The 20,529-nt window shown below is 50.4% G+C and overlaps 1 protein-coding gene across 6 annotated transcripts in view; it reads right to left on the minus strand.

Moving 5' to 3' along the window:
• Nucleotides 1-20,529, minus strand: part of LOC117902348 — a 116,738-nt gene that overhangs the window by 64,009 nt on the left and 32,200 nt on the right. For 4 of the 6 annotated variants that reach the window (XM_034813657.1, XM_034813651.1, XM_034813653.1 and 1 more), the window contains exons 8-12: nucleotides 13,160-20,443; nucleotides 11,943-12,251; nucleotides 10,071-11,879; nucleotides 9,917-10,009; nucleotides 5,736-6,533 (exon numbers count right to left, since the gene is read on the minus strand). In XM_034813657.1, the coding sequence (XP_034669548.1) occupies nucleotides 5,736-6,533; nucleotides 9,917-10,009; nucleotides 10,071-11,879; nucleotides 11,943-12,251; nucleotides 13,160-20,443 (10,293 nt within the window). The remainder of the gene's footprint in view (nucleotides 1-5,735; nucleotides 6,534-9,916; nucleotides 10,010-10,070; nucleotides 11,880-11,942; nucleotides 12,252-13,159; nucleotides 20,444-20,529) is intronic. The other 2 variants (XM_034813652.1, XM_034813655.1) reach the window with 2 other exon arrangements.

The following is a 20,529-nucleotide window of genomic DNA, read 5'->3' on the forward strand; positions in this document are numbered from 1 at the left end:
GGAACCATAGTTGGTACAGTCCTAGGAGCTCCTTCAGTGGTATAATCGGTCATTCCCATTCGGGTGGTGTCTTGGAGAATAGCTGTGGTAGGTTCAGAAGCCAGTGGACTAATGGTTGTTTCCCTAGAAATCGGTACTACAGTTGGTACAGTCCTAGGAGCTCCTTCAGTGGTATAATCGGTCATTCCCATTCTAGTGGTGTCTTGGGGAATGGCTGTGGTAGTTTCAAAAGCCAGTGGACTAATCTTTGTTTCCCTAGAGATAGGAACCATAGTTGGTACAGTCCTAGGAGCTCCTTCAGTGGTATAATCGGTCATTCCCATTCGGGTGGTGTCTTGGAGAATAGCTGTGGTAGTTTCAGAAGCCAGTGGACTAATGGTTGTTTCCCTAGAAATCGGTACTACAGTCCTAGGAGCTCCTTCAGTGGTATAGTCGGTCATTCCCATTCGGGTGGTGTCTTGGGGAATAGCTGTGGTAGTTTCAGAAGCCAGTGGACTGATGGTTGTTTCCCTAGAGATAGGAACCATAGTTGGTACAGTCCTAGGAGCTCCTTCAGTGGTATAATCGGTCATTCCCATTCGGGTGGTGTCTTGGAGAATAGCTGTGGTAGTTTCAGAAGCCAGTGGACTAATGGTTGTTTCCCTAGAAATCGGTACTACAGTTGGTACAGTCCTAGGAGCTCCTTCAGTGGTATAATCGGTCATTCCCATTCTAGTGGTGTCTTGGGGAATGGCTGTGGTAGTTTCAGAAGCCAGTGGACTAATGTTTGTTTCCCTAGAGATAGGAACCATAGTTGGTACAGTCCTAGGAGCTCCTTCAGTGGTATAATCGGTCATTCCCATTCGGGTGGTGTCTTGGGGAATAGCTGTGGTAGTTTCAGAAGCCAGCGGACTAATGGTTGTTTCCCTAGAAATCGGTACTACAGTTGGTACAGTCCTAGGAGCTCCTTCAGTGGTATAATCGGTCATTCCCATTCTAGTGGTGTCTTGGGGAATGCCTGTAGAAGATTCAGATGCCATTGAACTGATGGTTGTTTCCCTAGAGATAGGAACCATAGTTGGTACAGTTCTAGGTGCTCCTTCAGTGGTATAATCGGTCATTCCCATTCGGGTAGTGTCTTGGGGAATGCCTGTAGAAGATTCAGAAGCCAGAGGACTAATGGTTGTTTCCCTAGAGATAGGAACCATAGTTGGTACAGTCCTAGGAGATCCTTCTGTGGTATAATCGGTAATTCCGTTATGGTGGTGTCTTGGGGAATAGCTGTGGTAGTTTCAGACGCCAGTGGACTAATGGTTGTTTCCCTAGACATCGGTACTACAGTTGGTACAGTCCTAGCAGCTCCTTCAGTGGTATAATCGGTCATTCCCATTCTAGTGGTGTCTTGGGGAATGCCTGTAGAAGATTCAGAAGCCAGAGGACTAATGGTTGTTTCCCTAGAGATAGGAACCATAGTTGGTACTGTCCTAGGAGCTCCTTCTGTGGTATAATCGGTAATTCCCGTTTTGGTGGTGTCTTGGGGAATAGCTGTGGTAGTTTCAGACGCCAGTGGACTAATGGTTGTTTCCCTAGACATCGGTACTACAGTTGGTACAGTCCTAGGAGCTCCTTCAGTGGTAGAATCGGTCATTCCCGTTCTGGTGGTGTCTTGGGGAATAGCTGTGGTAGTTTCAGAAGCCAGTGGATTAATGGTTGTTTCCCTAGAAATCGGTACTACAGTTGGTACAGTCCTAGGAGCCCCTTCAGTGGTATAATCGGTCATTCCCATTCGGGTGGTGTCTTGGGGAATAGCTGTGGTAGTTTCAGAAGCCAGCGGACTAATGGTTGTTTCCCTAGAAATCGGTACTACAGTTGGTACAGTCCTAGGAGCTCCTTCAGTGGTATAATCGGTCATTCCCATTCTAGTGGTGTCTTGGGGAATGCCTGTAGAAGATTCAGATGCCATTGAACTGATGGTTGTTTCCCTAGAGATAGGAACCATAGTTGGTACAGTTCTAGGTGCTCCTTCAGTGGTATAATCGGTCATTCCCATTCGGGTAGTGTCTTGGGGAATGCCTGTAGAAGATTCAGAAGCCAGAGGACTAATGGTTGTTTCCCTAGAGATAGGAACCATAGTTGGTACAGTCCTAGGAGATCCTTCTGTGGTATAATCGGTAATTCCCGTTATGGTGGTGTCTTGGGGAATAGCTGTGGTAGTTTCAGACGCCAGTGGACTAATGGTTGTTTCCCTAGACATCGGTACTACAGTTGGTACAGTCCTAGCAGCTCCTTCAGTGGTATAATCGGTCATTCCCATTCTAGTGGTGTCTTGGGGAATGCCTGTAGAAGATTCAGAAGCCAGAGGACTAATGGTTGTTTCCCTAGAGATAGGAACCATAGTTGGTACTGTCCTAGGAGCTCCTTCTGTGGTATAATCGGTAATTCCCGTTTTGGTGGTGTCTTGGGGAATAGCTGTGGTAGTTTCAGACGCCAGTGGACTAATTGTTGTTTCCCTAGACATCGGTACTACAGTTGGTACAGTCCTAGGAGCTCCTTCAGTGGTAGAATCGGTCATTCCCGTTCTGGTGGTGTCTTGGGGAATAGCTGTGGTAGTTTCAGAAGCCAGTGGACTAATGGTTGTTTCCCTAGAAATCGGTACTACAGTTGGTACAGTCCTAGGAGCTCCTTCAGTGGTAGAATCGGTCATTCCCGTTCTGGTGGTGTCTTGGGGAATAGCTGTGGTAGTTTCAGAAGCCAGTGGACTAATGGTTGTTTCCCTAGACATCGGTACTACAGTTGGTACAGTCCTAGCAGCTCCTTCAGTGGTATAATCGGTCATTCCCATTCTAGTGGTGTCTTGGGGAATGCCTGTAGAAGATTCAGAAGCCAGAGGACTAATGGTTGTTTCCCTAGAGATAGGAACCATAGTTGGTACAGTCCTAGGAGCTCCTTCAGTGGTATAATCGGTAATTCCCGTTATGGTGGTGTCTTGGGGAATAGCTGTGGTAGTTTCAGACGCCAGTGGACTAATGGTTGTTTCCCGAGACATCGGTACTACAGTTGGTACAGTCCTAGCAGCTCCTTCAGTGGTATAATCGGTCATTCCCATTCTAGTGGTGTCTTGGGGAATGCCTGTAGAAGATTCAGAAGCCAGAGGACTAATGGTTGTTTCCCTAGAAATCGGTACTACAGTTGGTACAGTCCTAGGAGCTCCTTCAGTGGTAGAATCGGTCATTCCCGTTCTGGTGGTGTCTTGGGGAATAGCTGTGGTAGTTTCAGAAGCCAGTGGACTAATGGTTGTTTCCCTAGAAATCGGTACTACAGTTGGTACAGTCTTAAGAGCTCCTTCAGTGGTATAATCGGTCATTCCCATTCTAGTGGTGTCTTGGGGAATGCCTGTAGAAGATTCAGAAGCCAGTGGACTAATGGTTGTTTCCCTAGAGATAGGAACCATAGTTGGTACAGTCCTAGGAGCTCCTTCAGTGGTATAATCGGTAATTCCCGTTATGGTGGTGTCTTGGGGAATAGCTGTGGTAGTTTCAGACGCCAGTGGACTAATGGTTGTTTCCCTAGACATCGGTACTACAGTTGGTACAGTCCTAGGAGCTCCTTCAGTGGTAGAATCGGTCATTCCCGTTCTGGTGGTGTCTTGGGGAATAGCTGTGGTAGTTTCAGAAGCCAGTGGACTAATGGTTGTTTCCCTAGAAATCGGTACTACAGTTGGTACAGTCCTAGGAGCCCCTTCAGTGGTATAATCGGTAATTCCCGTTCTGGTGGTGTCTTGGGGAATGCCTGTAGAAGATTCAGAAGCCAGTGGACTAATGGTTGTTTCCCTAGACATTGGTCCTACAGTTGGTACAGTCCTAGGAGCTCCTTCAGTGGTGTAGTCATTCATTTCCATTCGGGTAGTGTCTTGTGGAAGGAATGTTGTTGCTTCAGGAGCAGGAATTGGCATGTTAGTTTTCTTAGAAAGGGGTGTAAGTGTCGATCCATCGATTTGTACTACAGGAGGTACAGTTTGCATTCGTATATCTATGGGAATCGTTACTGATTCAGATTTCGTAGAGGTTTCAAAATAAATTGATTCCGTTACTGTTGGAGCTGTGCTAGTGGGTTGTTCAGTGAATAGTTGTCTCGTTGTATTTGTTTCTGGGACTTTGGTTGTCTGATCTTCAGCTATGGATGCACCGGGAGGGGTTGGTGTTGTGGCAAAATCGAGGTGCTTGGTAGTTTTGTAGGATTCCGTTGTGGTGTTATAAGACACTGTTGTTTCGTCCTCAGCTTCTATATCGGTATAACGAGTTCGCATTTCTGTTTGATTTGCCAGCTGCATAACAGTGTACTTTACACTGACTGGCTCCGTTGTTGTTTCGATAGGTTCGTCTGTCACTTTAGTCGGTATGCAGTTCGTGGTAGTAGTGGTGTTCGTCGAGGTCTTGGGGCATATGCATGTGGTAACCTTATGAGCTAGAGTGACGCACTTTATCGCGTCCACACAGAATGTGTGGCAGAGATCGAAACATTGACCAGACGATCCACATTGTTGCGCTTCACTGCAATCTTCGTGGGAGGTACAGTTGCCACCTGGCATATCTGTTTGGTTTTTGGTTTTTTTTTGTTTAGATAATTTTGGGTTTTTGAGTGGAGTATTTTGTACATAATTCAAAATAAAAGTATAAGATTTAAAAATAAAATACGTTAAAATATATACAAATTTTTACCATATTTATAAAAAGAGGAATAGAGGGTGTATAGCTACAACAATAAAGAAGTAGGTGCACTATATATATACAGACGGGTACGAGGGGTAAGGTACCTAGAAAAATACTCATTGAATTTTCAGTCTACTAAATTCTCTTGCATACAACTGCAAAACTGTGGGGAAATTCCGAAAGCTTTAACAACTATTATACGGTTAATCAAATTTCAAATTAGAAACAATCTTCTTTACTATTAGTTAGCTACATATTGGGTTGGTTTTTGTTTGTTTGTTTGGTTGTTTGTTTTTTATTTTCACCATTAGTAGTACATTTGTTACCGTTTATAATAGAATCATAGGTTAAGATTTTCATAGTATTCAAGAGGCATTTTGATTAAATTGATTAATTTCACGGTGAGCATGAGCGTGTGTGAATGTTCAGAAGAGTTTTGCTTGTATTTATTGTGTCTTCATGTTACTATTGTTTTGTATTTGGATAGATCAGATCTATGGATCTATACTTTGTTCAAGGTTTTTCTTGGATTATGGTGCATTAGCTTCGGCACAGGTGCTAGAGGCGCAAAGCGTTTAACTTGGGGGATGTTATAGTCGCTAGACACGAGAGTACTGGCCCACACTTTCGGCTTGTAACTAAGCTTTCTGTTTCTATGGGCCATATCGATAAGCATAAGCTTTATACGATTACAGGCGGTAGTTAGTTTCTCAGTCCTATGTACATTTACACACAAAAATCTCTCGAGAAACAGATTGACGAGTTGTGAAACTTTTAGATAGGAATATTAAGTCAATTTATTTCGTCGGATAAATCGGGTACATTTTTGTGTTTCTTGTGAGGGGACAGACAATAAGACAGAGAGAGCTAGGCAAAAACGTGAGAGCGTGTGTGAGAGACAGTGTGAGAGAAAGAGAGTGGTAGGTGGTAGAGAGAAGAAGGCGGGAAACAGAGATACAATATTCGAGAGACAGAAAGACATAAGGCACTCTCTTGCGGCATGGAGCCAAAGAGTGGTTGGTGAGAGAGAGTACGTTTGTGCTTTACCTTTTTGACATCCATATTTGGCATCGGCTATAAATCCAGGTGGGCAGAATTTACATATCGGCTTGTGATCCTCGACAATGCATGGCGAGTTGGGGGCGCATGTTGCAAACTTGCACGGATCGACGCACTGCAATTTGCGGCAAGCGAGGCCGGCCGGACAGCCGGCATCACGCAGGCAAATTGATATCGAGGGCTGACAGTCTCGCATGCAGATGCACACTGGCTTGTGGTTCTGTACCTCGCAGGACTTATTCTCGGCACAGATCGGTGCCCGGCCCAAAGGCACAATACATGGGTTCCGGCATTTGCCATCCGTGCAGGCCATATTCGAGGCACAGTCATCATCACGATAGCATTCCCGCTTATCCGGTGCACACGTCAGCTCTCCGTACTCGTTGACTATGAATCCCGATTTGCAAATGCAAACAGGTTGGTGGCGTCGTGTCTCGCACTTTTTGTTGCTCTCGCAAATGAAGAGGGGATTATTGCATGGATCTGTGCACTGGCCGTACTGGCCGCACTGCAATGTCTCCGGACATTCGTTGTCACTGGAGCATGGTATCTGCTCCTTGGTCTTGGCATCCATGTCATCGGTGAGACAATTGGGATCGGGCTTGCACTCGACCTCGGGCCGGCCGATGTGACAGCTTGGACAGGAGCAGCGCGGACGATGCAGAACAGTTTTGCATAGCGCATTCGAGCCGCACGCGCCACGCATTGTACAAGGATCGCTGCAGTGTCCTTGGAGGCATGATTTTTCACTGGGACAATCCGTATCTGAGTAGCATTGTTCGGTGTCTATAACATAACATACAGCAGGCGGGAAGAACGAGAGAGAGATAGACAGGAGTTGTTTTTTTTTGGTTGGTTTTTAAATGTTAATCGTTGGTGGTTTCGTGGGTGCATTCATCTTTTCGGTGGCATAAACGCGATACGCTACTAAATAGATATATCTAAATATATCTTCATTCCGAGGGAAACACACAGAAGTACGGAAGTGCGACATCGAAGGGGCATTGAGTCAAAGGTTTTTGGGGGGTAGACAGAGCCTGATAGAAGATTCAGGGCTTGCTTTTTGCATGGAACAAAAGTGTTTGGGTGGAGGGGTGCTGTAGGCTCTGGGAGGTAAAACTTATAGCTAAATGTTTCTAATAAACAAAAAGGGAAAAATCTTAAACGAGACAATATATAAACAGTATAATCAAGTTATATTTTTGTTGGTTTGTTTTGATTTTGACTTCTTTTTTTTTTTGCTGGAGTGTTTATTGTGTGCTTTTGTTTTGGTGGTGGTTGGGTGGTGTTGGGGTTTTGTGTTTTGGGTCGGTATTTGTGGTTTGGTTTGTGGTGTTCGATTAAGTGTCAGTGGGATTTGTTGTGGACTCATTTTGGGGTTTTTTGGTGGGTGGGGTTTTGTGCATGGGATTTAGTTAAAATAAAGTAAAATTTTAGAGTGGGGAGTTGGGAATTTGTCAACGAACTGTGTTCAGAAACGGTGTGCATAAAGAAATTATAAGGAAACGAAAACTAAAGAATGTTAAATAATGGATTTCCTTATCCAAAATTTAGTGCAGCAAAAAGTTTCTTTCAGATTTCATTTGGTTGTCTTATTCAAATTGTAGAACTGTGAAGGGAACATCTCACAATAACTCGGGTTTTATAGTATCTAGTATTTAGTATTGTATCTTAAAGCAAGCCAATTTCTGGGCTGCTTTCTGGGTTTCGTCGTATGAAATTGATAGTATTGGAGGCAGCGTACAAGTGAGCGAGTAGCAGGCGTAGGTAGCAGTGAGAACATGTGAGCAATAGTTACAATCCTTGATGATGATTTTAACGAGCTAGCATATAGAGCAGGAGATATACCCAATTTGATGCTGATCAATGATATATATATCTGAAGATTAATGCGAATTCGAGCTAATACATATTGATTTGTTGTATGTTGTTGTTGTTGTTTTGTTTTCTTTTTTGTTGGGACTTTGTTCAGTAATGGCAAAAATTACACGACATCCAACACATGCGCTCTGCCCTCACGAGAGACACGTTATTGGCGATTGGTTTTGGTGAGTGAGTGATTGATTGATTGATTCAGATTCAAAGAAAATAGAGAGCGAAAGATTAGCTTTATAGGAACAGAGGAAGGCTTTAGTAGGAGTACAGGAAATAGTAGTTGAAAAATCGATGGGTAAGAATAAATACAATTTGGAAAACGTACGTTAGGTATACTTTGGAAACTAGTTTTCAAACTCTCATTCCCCGTGTGTTATTCATTATTCACAGTATTTTGTTGTTGTTTAAATTTCGATTATATTTACAGATTGGATATTTCGGGTTTGATTTTTTTGTTTGGTTAGTTTTGGCCACTTAGATGCGGTCTATCAACAATATGTACATATGTACAAAGTTTTTCTGTATATACAACTTAATCGCTAGTCAAATGTACCAAAAAACAATATTGAAAGGTTAGTTAAATTTAGTTACATTTTAAATTTAATTCGGGCTGGGTTTTTATTTGTTTGTTGTTTATTGTAAAAGAATTTGCAACCAATAGAGTGTGTGGTAGGATAGTCAGCAGCAGGAGCTTTCTTAATATGTACTTTTGTAAGGAGTTTTGTGTTTTTTGTACAAAATAGTAGATCATTTCGGTTATATGTATTTTGTTGACTTGCTTTAGGGATGCATTGAAAATAGTAGTAGTTGTTTTATTGTATTGTTGTTGTAGTTGCTGTTGTTGTTGATGTTGCTTTATGGTTTGCTATGGATTCTATACAATCACTGAATTGTAATGGATCTTAAATTGATTTACTATTGTATGTTCCTCTCAATTGGTTTCAAATTTCAAGCATATGTTGTGTGAACTATGTGTGAGAATTGTCCCGTCCACAGTTCCCAATCTGAGACTTTATGTTCATTTAAGAAATGTACGAAAAGGGTCTTTCTTTTAAGCAAAATATAGGGACACGACAGAGCGGTGGATAGGGCAGGGTACAATAGGTGGGCGGTGGACAGAGCGGAATCGGTAGGAAGGAAGGATAGGATTATTTGGGATTATGGATTTCGATCATCATTTTATCAAGTATCAAGGATGTGTTGAGGATTGTTGTCTATTATGTGTTGTACTTTTTTTAAATTTTAGTTTCATTTTGATTCGTTTTAGATTTAATACTGGGCTACGTATCGCTATCGCGGCGTTTCTTATTTTGTTTTTATTTGGTTAAATAGGGCGTAGGATGAACCAACTTGTTGTCTACTGAATCTGTGCGAGAATATGGATGCCGCAGAGAGCTGATTTTGCCAATACAGATGGTTATTTAAAAGCCAATTTGTATGTGGTAACTAAACGAATTCCAATGAGAGTTGAGCAGCTCTATGAAAGCCGGAATGAAAAATGAGAACGAACGCAAGCTAGAAGCTTTTTTTTTTGTTTGTATGAGAGAAAGAGCCAACTCTTTTTCTTTGTTTTGTTTTCAGATTAGTATGATTTTAAATTTACTTAAAGGCTAGACTTAAAAAATGCTGCATATAGTATTATATTTTGTGTTTCAAAAATGAATTTAGGCACAGATTGGGTAACCGCGATAGCGACAGCAACAATCCACGAATTTCCATATGCTGTTTTGATGGATGGTTGTATTCTAAATTAAAGAATATGCACTTAATAAAACTATAACTACCTCTTTGGTCTTTGTTTTGGTGTTTTGCTATTTGGGGAATTGTAGGAATTGTTTCTTGTGTAGGTGGTGGTTGTGTGGTTCTGTTTTTGAGCGTGCTGGGGGTTGGAATTATACGTATGTATACCTGGCTTTTCGCACATGTGTATAGGTTGGTTGTTAAGAAATATAAATACTCTAGTAATTACGTTTTAGATTTTGGCACACACACACTACACTGAATTTATCTAGGCAGCCGGAGGAGGCTGTGTTTGAATTAGTGGAATTAGCTAATTAGCATTTGGGTTGTTTGTGTTTTGAGGTTGAAACAACTCGCATCTATGGCTAATAAAAACCAATAAAAATTATAACAACAAACTCAATTTCAATTGGTTACTAACAGACCTCCAGTTATTATGTTTTTGCTTGGTAAAAAAGAACGGCAACGGAACGCTGGTTAACATGATTAGGCACTATTCTGTACTCTAAGGACTATAAAACACACGAAAATTGTATAAATGGAGGGCCACTTACCCTGCTGGCACACATAGTCATAGCCATGGCGCACACAGTCTCCCACATCGCAGCCGAGAGTGCGGCAGTCCTGCTGCGGCGGTGTCAAATAACCTAACGCAACGAACATAATCATTAGCTATTATTTTGTAAAGAGTTTCGATTTCTGGTTTACATTGCACATAGGCATCGCCATTGGGGAAGTCCTCCGGGCAGTAGCACTCGGCTTGGTCGTTGCCAACTACATGGCAGGCAGCATTCAAGCCGCATGGATGATCATGGCAGGCATTCACTAGAGGTCCCTCGCAGAGGCATCCCTTGTTGGCATCCCCGATGCAGCCATCCATGCAGGCGCACTCATAGCCGCCGGGCACTTCGGTACACTTGGAGTTGACGCCACACGGGCTGTTGGAGCAGCCGCCATCCAGGGGCTGGCATTCACTGGCGGGATTGCCAAAGAAGTCGGGTGGGCAGGAGCATTGGGCCTGGCGATTAACCACACGGCATTGAGCATTGGTGCCACAGGCACCGTACTCCAGGCATGGATTGCGGCACTTGCCGCCATCGCATCGCTTGCTGCTGTCGCAGTCCGCGTCCTGGCGGCACTCAAACTGCACGCACTCCTTGCTGGGTTCTCCCTCGTAGCCATCGGGGCAGTAGCACAGCATTCTATGTTCGGAAACGGTGCACAGGGCATTGCGACCACAGGCCTTGTCGTCGGCACATGGGTCCGTGCACTTGCCGCGCACGCAGCTCTGGTCGGCGGCACAGTCACTGTTGGACTTGCAGCCGGCAATGCAGGCTCCTCGCTCGCACAACTGTCCCACGGTGCACTGTCGCTTGGGTCCGCACTTGTTGCGGCACTTGCCGCGCGCGCATTGCTGTCCGCAGGCACAGTCCTCTGTTCGGGAGCACTTGGTGGCGCAGTAGGCTCCGTTCTCGTCGCATTCGCATCCAGGATGGCAGCGTTCCGCTGGCAGTTGGCAGCCGGTGAGGCCGTCGCCAATGAAGGAGGCCGGACACTGGCACTGAACGCCATGATTCACCACCAGACAGTCGGCACACTGGCCGCACTGACCGGGGCTGCGGCATGGATTCTGGCACTTTTTGTTCACGCAGGCTTCGTCGGTGGCACAGCTCAGGTCGTTGCGGCAACCGGTTTGACAGACACGATTCTCACAGATCTGGCCCTGGGAACAGGCTTCGTCCGTGTTGCAGACGGTGCGGCAGGTTCCGCGCATACAGCGCTCGTCCGATAGACAGTTCTGATCGTTGCGGCACTTGCCCTGACAGCTTCCGGCGTAGCACAACTGGTTGTTCTGGCAGTCCTCGTTGCGTCCGCAGGCGATGCGCGGCACCTTGCAGGCCACGTTGGCCTTGCCGCTAAGTCCCTCCGGGCAAGTACACTGTTTGCGGTGGTCAATAGTCTGGCAGAGGGCATTCGTTCCACAGGCGGTGGGGTCCGCGCATGGATCCACGCACTGTTGGGCAATGCACGAGAGTTCGGATGGGCAGCCCTGGTCGGAGCGACAGCCGGGCACGCAGTTGAGTCCCAGACACAGTTCGCCGTGGGCGCACTCGTTGTCGTGGCGACAGAGTGGCTTGCAGACGCCCTGCTGGCACCGCTCGTTGGTCAGGCAGCCGGCATCGTCGGCGCACAAGGGGCGGCACACAGACTCGAAGCAGGCCAGTCCATTGCCGCAGTCACGATTCTCGCGGCACTCGAGCGGTGGGGCACGCACACAGCCCACCTGGGGCGTGGGATTGGGCACCATGCTCTCCAAGCAGCTGCATGTGGCCCGATGATTGGACACCGAGCAGGCGGCATTGGGCCCGCAGGGACTCTCCACACAGGGATTCACACACTTATCGTTGCGGCAGGACTCCGAGGCACTGCAGTCATCATCCACATGGCAGCCGTAGACGCACTTGTTGTGCAGGCACACATGCCCCAAGAAGCAATCGTTATCCACGCGGCAGGTCACTAAAATCGAACAACAGATACAAATTAAGGCATGAAAATCAGGTGAGATGGAAGGTAACTTACGCATGCAATTGCCCTTCAAGCATTTCTCATTGGAGGCACACTCTAGATCGTTGTTGCACGCAGGAAGGCACATGAAGTCGCGGCAGGTGTAGCCAGGCGAGCAGTCACCATCGCAGGCCACTGGCACCCGGACACATTCCTTCGACGAGTCTCCGGTGAAGCCCTCCGGGCAGTGGCACTGTTTCAGGTGATTCAACATCACGCATTCGGCATTCTGGCCACAAGCCTGGGGCTGGACACATGGATTGAAGCATTGGCCGCCCTGGCAAACCTCCGACGGCCCACACTCGGTGTCCAGCACGCAGGCAGCTATATTTATAGGGGAAATCAAAGATACAATTAATTGACTTGCATTCCATAAGAAGTTGAATTCCCGTCTCTTGCAACGTTCGTGTTCGGCTTGTGTTGTCGTTTGTGTGTAATTTGTAGTTAAGTTTTGTTTTCTTTTGCATCTAGTCTAAGAGTTAGAGTTAGCGTTTGATTTAATGCGTGGGCATCGAAGCCAGTCCAAGGTTTTTGTAGTAAGTATCTAGTAGTTATAGTAGTTTCTTGACTTGTTGTGACACACTTGAGGGTTTGCAAATTATTTAAAATCATATATTTGTTAGGGGAATTATTTAAGCTTTTGTAAGGTTAATGCTAACATGTTTGCTTCGAGAATCCCCTATTTCAATATGATTTTCAACTAAGAATCAAAACTATGGATTTTAAATTATTGTAAAACTTGAACATCATTTTTCCTAGACTTTTCTATTGGCTGTTTAGTCTAGAATTCATAGATTGTGGCACAGCCTAATGAAATTCTCCATTATCGAATTTACTTTAATTTCACATGAACTTTCGCAACATTCGCGATTGGCCCCAGATGTTATCGAGCTGGGGCAATTTGTGTGATCGATTTGTGTGTGGTACTTACAGATAGAAAACTTTACCTAATATTTATGTAAACTTTTCTCTAGACTGAACGTTCTACTCTATAAAAATTAGTAATGATAATAAACCTTCATTGAATGTCACAACAACTCTGGTATAGATTTCTGTGCTAGTTTTTTTGGTAAGTAAGTGAGTAAGTAAGTACTAAGAAGAGAGGTAAAAAGACTTTTCTCGTTCAGGTACACCAAATGCAATTGTATTTTTTGCAGTAGAGTTTTGCAGTCGGAAGGTGGTAGAGTCGGTGGTGGGGCTTTTGCAGGCAGAGGTGCGTGGGGAGTACTTACGTTTGCAGACGCTATCCGAGCAGTAGGTGTTTGTGGGACAGTCGCCGGTGACCTGACAGGGAACGGGCAATGGCTTACAGCCGGCCACCCGGTCAGCGGGTTGGCCGTCATAGCCCATACGGCATGCACAGTGTGCGATGTGGCCCTTCGGAACACATTCCGCGTTGGGGCCACACTGCAGCTGGGCGCACACATCGTGGCACTTGGCCACGCCGTTAGTTTTGGTACATGCAGCATGCGGGGGACAGTCCTCGTCGGTTTCGCACTCTACGGAGCTGCGACAGCCCTCGTTATAAGGGTCACCAACGAGGCCGGGGGGACAGCTACACTTATAGGAGCCGCGCGAGTTCCGGCAACGGGCACCGGGTCCGCACGGAGCATCCCGACAAAAGTCAATGACATCGCAACGCACGCGGGGGTCGCCACTGAAGCCGGGCTGGCAGTGGCACACCTGCTGATGGTGTTCCGTGGTGCAGAGAGCATTCTCCCCGCAGGGCTGGCCAATAAGGCAGGCGATCTTGCACATGTGATTATCGCAGCTCTTGTCGTTCGAGCAGTCCTCATCGCTGCTGCACTCGATCTTGCGGCAGCCCGACTTGGCATCCCCAAAGAATCCATCCTTGCAAATACAATCCGGAGAATGAGAGCGAGCCACACACTCAGCATTGCGGCCACAGGCGGCACGGCCCAGGCAAACAGGCTCACAGCGCGCTCGTCCGTAGGCATCCATAAGGCATGTCTCGTCCTCGCCACAATCCGTGTTGGCGCCGCACTCCAGCTCCTTGGTGCAAATGTTGTTCGAGCAGAACTGGAACTGGGGACAGGTCGTGTTGGATTTACAGGTGCCCTGGCAGACACCCTGAAGGCACAGCTGCTCCGAGATACAATCGCGATTGGTGCTGCAGAGGGGACTGCAGATGCCATGCGAGCAAATGCTTCCCTGTGCGCACTGTGCATCCTGCTGACAGTATTGCAGTGGCACACATCCCTGTTTGGCATCTCCGGTGCTGCCCGACTCGCAGGCGCAGACTCCAATGTGATTCTGGACCGAACAGAGCGCCTGGGCTCCGCAGGCATTGGGCAGGGAGCAGGGATCAATACATTTGGCATCTAGACAGGCCTTGTCGCCGGAACAGTCGTCGTTGTCTGAGCACTCGATGTGTACGCACTCGACGAGAGGATCGCCGCGTGAATTTGCTGAGCAGGTGCACACGGCTTGGTGGCTCTGGGCCTGACAATTGGCATTGATGCCGCACGCATTCTGTCGTTCGCAGGGACTGCGGCATCGAGAGTTCTGGCAACTGGCTGTGGCGGGACAATCGACATCGCTGAGGCATTCGCTGGGATCGCGGCAGCCGGCCTGCAGGGGATCTCCAATGAGTCCCTCGGGGCACTGGCAGCTGTAGCTTCCCGGCAGATTGTTGCAAAAGGCTGTGCTGTGGCATGGCTGGGATAAACATTCGTTGACATCCTCACAGACTCCACCGCTGACCAGCTGGTATCCCTCGTAGCAGACACAGACGGCCTTGTGATCGGACACCTCGCAGTTTCCTTTGCCGCAGCCGGTTAGGTCGCATGGTTTGATGCAGCGATTCGTCTCCGCATCACAGGCACGATCGCTGGCACAGTCCACATGATCGATGCACTCCACCTTGAAGCAGCCGACTCCTGTATCATTCGGATCACCCAAATATCCAGCGGGACAGCTGCACTGAGCCTCATGTCCCTCGGACTGGCAAAGGGCATTGGATCCGCACACGGTCTGAAGGCACGGATCTGTGCACTTGCCAGAGATGCAGGCCAAGTTGTTGGCACAATCGTCTGGTTGATGGCATTGGCGTCCCTGGGAGCAACCCTGCTTGGTGTAGCCATCGCCGACTGTGCCCTCGGGACACACACAGCGATAGGATCCAGGGACATTCTCGCACCGGGCACTGGCATGGCACGGCTGCTCCGTGCACTCATCGATGTCCGAGCAGCCGAAGGGCGTGCCAATAAATCCGACGGCGCACTTGCACTTTCCGGTGAGGCACAGCTCCGTGGGTGGGCAATCCGCATCAGAGTCGCATCCTGGCTGACAGGTGCGATCCGCATTACAAATCTCTCCGGCCAGACAGTTGTTGCTGGTGTAGCAGACCTTACGGCACACCTGCTGGTAGCAGCGCTCTCCAATCGCGCAGGAGGAGGTCTTGGTGCATGGCAGATTGCACTGGTTGCCGATGCACATGTGTCCGTTGGGGCATTGATTGCTCGCCAAACAGGGGGCGGGTACTCGTACGCAACCCTGTTCGGGCGTGGGATTTCCCTCGAAGCCCTCCGGGCAGCTGCACTGACTGCGATGCTGGGCAATGCTGCACAGGGCATTGGGGCCGCAGCTGTTGCCGGACTGGCAGGGATTGAGGCACTTGTTCTCGATGCAGGACTGGTCTTGTTTGCACTCCTTGTTGCTGCGGCAGCCGATGGTGCAGTGACCCTCAACGCAAGCCAGGCCTTGGCCGCACTGGCTGTGGTCCAGGCAGGCCACCACACAGACGTTGTTCAGGCAGCTCTCGCCGTCGGAGCAGTCCTGCGAGTTGCGGCACGCGATGCGGCACTGGCCATTAAAGCACAGCTCCCCGCCGCAGTCCACGTCGGTTAAGCACTTGGAGGCGCTACGGGCGCATCCGTCCTTGGCCGTGTCGGAGATCGGCTGGAAGCGCAGCGGACAGCTGCAGACAGGCTTTCGGTTAACCACCTTGCAATCGGCATTCGATCCGCAGGCATTATCGCACGGATTCTGGCACCTTCCGCCGGCGCAAATTGTGTTCGCTGGACAATCGGCATCACCATTGGGACACTGTCCATCTGGACGGCAGCCCTCGCTCTTGGGTCCACCCACAAAATGCGGTGGACACTTGCAGATGGGTCCTTCGGGTGTGACCTCACAAATGGCTGAGGAATGGCATGTTCCGGCGGCACAGCCGCTCTGTTTGGTGCATGCCACCTCAGGAAGTGGGTCGGCACGGAAGCCGGGCGGGCATTGGCACACGGCGCGATGATCCTCGGCCAAGCAGATGGCATTCTCGCCACACGACTCCTCGTCGCAGACATCGAAGCAGGTGTGGGTCATCCGATTGCACATTTGGGTGGTGGGACAGTCATGATTGTAGACGCACGGCACGCTCTGGCAGCCGTTGAATGGATCGTACGGATCACCGGCAAACGGTCCGGGCGGACACTGGCACTGTGCCTGATGGTTGTTCGTGATGCACACGGCACGGGGACCGCACTTGACCGATTCACAGGACGGGCGACAACTTAGCGTTTGGGTGGCCTCATCCTTGATGCAGGCCTCCGACTCCTGGCACTCGGCATGGCTGCGGCACTGATGCTTCTGCGCCGGCTGGCAGCCATTTCTATCGTTGGGATTGCCCACAAAACCATTCAGGCAATCGCAACGTCCCTGGTGCTGACGGGCCACACAAATGGCATTGGCCGGACAGGTGAAGGCATCACAGATGGCCACGCACTTCAGCACACCGAGGACATCGGGGCGACAGGCAGAGGCATCCGGACAGTTGGCATCGCTGGTGCAGTCGGGCAGCGATGGTTTCTCACACGAGGAGACCACCGGGTTCCACACGAAGCTCTCGGCACAATTGCAGTTGGCATGTCCGGCTGGATTAATCTTGCACAGCTCGTTCGGTCCGCAGACCACATTCGTGCAGAGATTGATGCACTCCCGAGTGCCATGGGCTGATGATGTCTGGCAGCCGAAGCCGCGCTCGCAGTCTTTGTCCGTCTTGCACTTGTCCTCCAGTTCGGGTATCGTACGTTCCGGCTGGCAGCCAACTTGAAGATTGCTTGGATTGCCAAAGAAACCGTCCGAGCAGATGCACGACGAGCGATGATCGTCGGCCACACAGAGGGCGTTCGGACCGCACTGGATCTTCGAGCAGGCATCCACGCACTTGCGCAGACCTCTGCCCAGCTGGAAGCAGATCTCCGTATGACGACAGTCGGCATCGTTGCCACACTGTCCACGCACGCTGCAACCCTCGCTGAGATCGTGCGGATCGCCGATGTAGCCCATCGGGCAGAGACACTTTCCAGCATCGCAGATGGCACGAGGTCCACACGCCGCCTTGGAGCAGAGATTCTTGCACTGTCCCTTCTGGCAGCTGTAGCCTTCGGGGCACTCCACTCGCTCGTTGCACTGGCACTTGTTGGCATCCTGGCAGAAACGGCTCTCGATCGGTTGGCAGCTGCTGTAGGGATTGCCGGCATGGCCGGACAGACAAAGGCATTCAAAGCCGCCGGCGGTGTTGAGGCAGGCGGCATTAAGGCCGCACGGTTTGTTGGTACATTCGTTCACGTCCTGGCAACCCACATGGGGATTGCCACTGAAGCCCTGCGGACAGAGGCACGTGATGTGATTGCCAACAGCGCGACATTCTGCATTGGGGCCACAGCTATTCGGCTGGCAGACATTCTTGCTCTGGGCACCACAGCCCTCGTAGGGATTGCCATAGGTTCCAGGATTGCAGGCACAACGGCTCTGTCCCAATCCATACTCGCAATGAGCATTGTCTCCACATCCCGGAGAGCACTTGGCCATCTCGATGGGTGGCATGCACAGGAGATCGGGATTGCCGACAAAGTTCGGTTCGCAGACGCACTTTCCATTGTTCTTGTCGCAGGTGGCTCCAATGCCGCAGACGACGCCATCGCAACGCTCCTTGCAGCGTCCATTGATGCAGATCTGACGTTCGTCGCAGGGTCGGGAGGCTGTGCACTGATCCGTGCTGCAGCTGCCGCCTGGGAAGGGATTACCCAGCTGTCCCTGCGGACACTTGCAGGTGGGTCCATCGCTGGTGGGTATGCACAGGGCTCCTTCGCCGCAAATCACATCCTGGCACTGGGAGACGCACTCGCCATCGGCATTCTTGACGAAACCAACGCGACAGCGACACCATCCCGCATGCTGTTCCGTCTCGCAGTAGGCATTCGAACCGCACAGTAGACTGGCGCAGGGACTCAAACAACTGCCATCCAGGCAGGCCAAATTACTCGCGCAATCCTCGTTGCTGAGGCACTTGCTCTTTGGCGTTCCATTCTCAAAGATGCAGCCGCTCTTGTATGGGTCTCCGGTGAAGCCCTTGGGGCAAACACACTGATATCCGCCCTTCTTGTTGACACAGTAGGCGCCATAGGCGCATGGCAGATGGGCGCACTCATCCTCGTCCGTGCAGCCGAGCAGTGGATCGCCCTTGAAGCCCGCCTCGCACATGCATTGCGGGGGATCCGAGGGCGTGCACTTGGCGTTGATGCCGCAGGGGAATCGCTCGCAGGGGCTCTTGCACTTGTTGTTGTCCTGAGGATCGAGGAAGTACGGCGGCGGGCAGACACACTCTCCCGGCTGGATGCACTTCTCGTTGCTGGCGCACTCCTTGTCCGCAGCGCACTTCCTTTGGGCCGGAGCACAGAGTCCGTTGTAGGCATCCCCCAGGTAGCCCTCGGGGCAGTGGCATGTGTAGCCTCCGGCCTGGTTCACGCACTGAGCACCAAAGGCACAGAGCTGGGTGCCGCGCTCCTCGCACTCGTTGACATCCGCACAGGTTCCGTCCGGCTGCGTCTGGTATCCCTTGGGGCAGGCACAGTAGCTCACGCCACCGGCAATGGAGATGCACTCCGCGCCACTGGGGCAGGCCTGGCCGCCACTGGAGCAGCCTGCGAGCACGCAGGCGTTGCCCAGCAGCTTGTACGGCGCTTGGCACTGGCACTCTGGGGTGCTGCAGATCTCGCACATGATGAAGGGGTTGCCGGTGTGGCCCTGCGGGCAGCGGCACTCGTAGCTTCCAGGCAGATTCTTGCACAGAGCATTCAGTCCACAAGCTGGCTTGCCGCGCAGCGCCGAGCACTCGTCTAGGTCCTGGCACTGGCCGTTCTCCGGATTACGCTCGTAGCCCTGTCGGCAGATGCAGACACTGTTTCCGGTGTACGAATCCTGCACGCAGCTCTCGCCAGCAGCACATGGATTAGCGTCGGAGCAGCCTGCACTCTTGGATGTGGCGCAGCCGTCGCGGTAAGCATCGCCAGATGATCCGCCAGGACACTGGCACAGATATCCACCAGCTGTGTTTGTGCAAATGGCCTTCTCCGCACATGGATTGGCCCGACACTCATCGATGTCGTTGCAGCCGCCGGGTAGCGCAGCATTTCCTGTGTATCCGGGTGCACAGAGGCACTGCGCCTGACCATTGGCCAGCATGCACTGGGCATGAGCTCCACAGTCCTGCGTTTCGCACGGATGCCGACAATCGTTTCCTATGTTCGGTTCCGGGCACAGACAACGCTTCGTTTCATCGCAGATGGCATTTCCGGGGCAATTCTCATTGGTCGTGCAGCTCACGATGGGTACGCACCGCACACTGGGATCGGGATCGGCAATGGTGTGCTCGGGGCAGCGACAGGTGTAGCCACCGCCGGGCATATTCACACACTCGGCACCCGAACCGCATTTACTGCCAGTCCGGCACTCGTCCACATCCACGCACTTGCTGTGCGGATCTCCAGAGTATCCAGGCGGACAGGCGCACGAGTAGCCGCCAGCGGTGTTGGAGCAGGTGGCATTCTGGCCACAGCTGCCAAAGGGCCCGTGCAGCACATCGCATTCGTCAATGTCCACACAACCGGCGGCCACATCACTGGGATTGTAGGTCCATCCCTCCTCGCAGACACAGTAGGCCTCGTTCTGGTCCGGTTTGCAGTAGGCATGCGGTCCACAGCGTACATCCTCGCAGGGCTGCTTGCAGGCCATTCTTGGGGGACTGCCCACATATCCAGCCTCACAGTCGCACCGATACGAACCGGGCGTGTTCAGGCACTGGGCATGCTGTCCGCAGGCCTCTGCATGGGTACGACACTCGTCGATGTCCACACAACTGGCGCCAATGGGCTCGAAGCCGTCCAAACAGAAGCACTGGTTCTCAATGCACTCCGCATTGTTGGTGCAATCAAAGTTGCTGCGGCACAGGATGTTCACATCCACCTGCTCGCAGGCCACCTTTGGGTCTGGCTTGCCATCGTAGCCCTGCGGACACTTGCAGTTGTATCCGGGGACAGTGTTTTCGCACTGTGCATGCTGCCCGCAGGGTTTGTCCAGGGCGGCACACTCGTCAATGTCCACACAGCCGCGGAAGGGATCGCCGGTGTAGTCCGGTTTGCAGGTGCACACGAAGCTTCCAATGGTGTCCGTGCAGATGGCATTCTCGCCGCACGGATTGTCCTGACACTCGTTGATGTCTGCATCGATCGCAAGGGGCAAGGTGTTTGGGGGCAAACGCGTGTTTGGTTCATTGGCGGGTTGTGGTGGTGGAGGTTTTGGGGGG

The sequence above is a fragment of the Drosophila subobscura genome, chromosome U, assembly GCF_008121235.1.
Source record: "Drosophila subobscura isolate 14011-0131.10 chromosome U, UCBerk_Dsub_1.0, whole genome shotgun sequence".
Taxonomy (NCBI): Eukaryota; Metazoa; Arthropoda; class Insecta; order Diptera; family Drosophilidae; genus Drosophila; species Drosophila subobscura.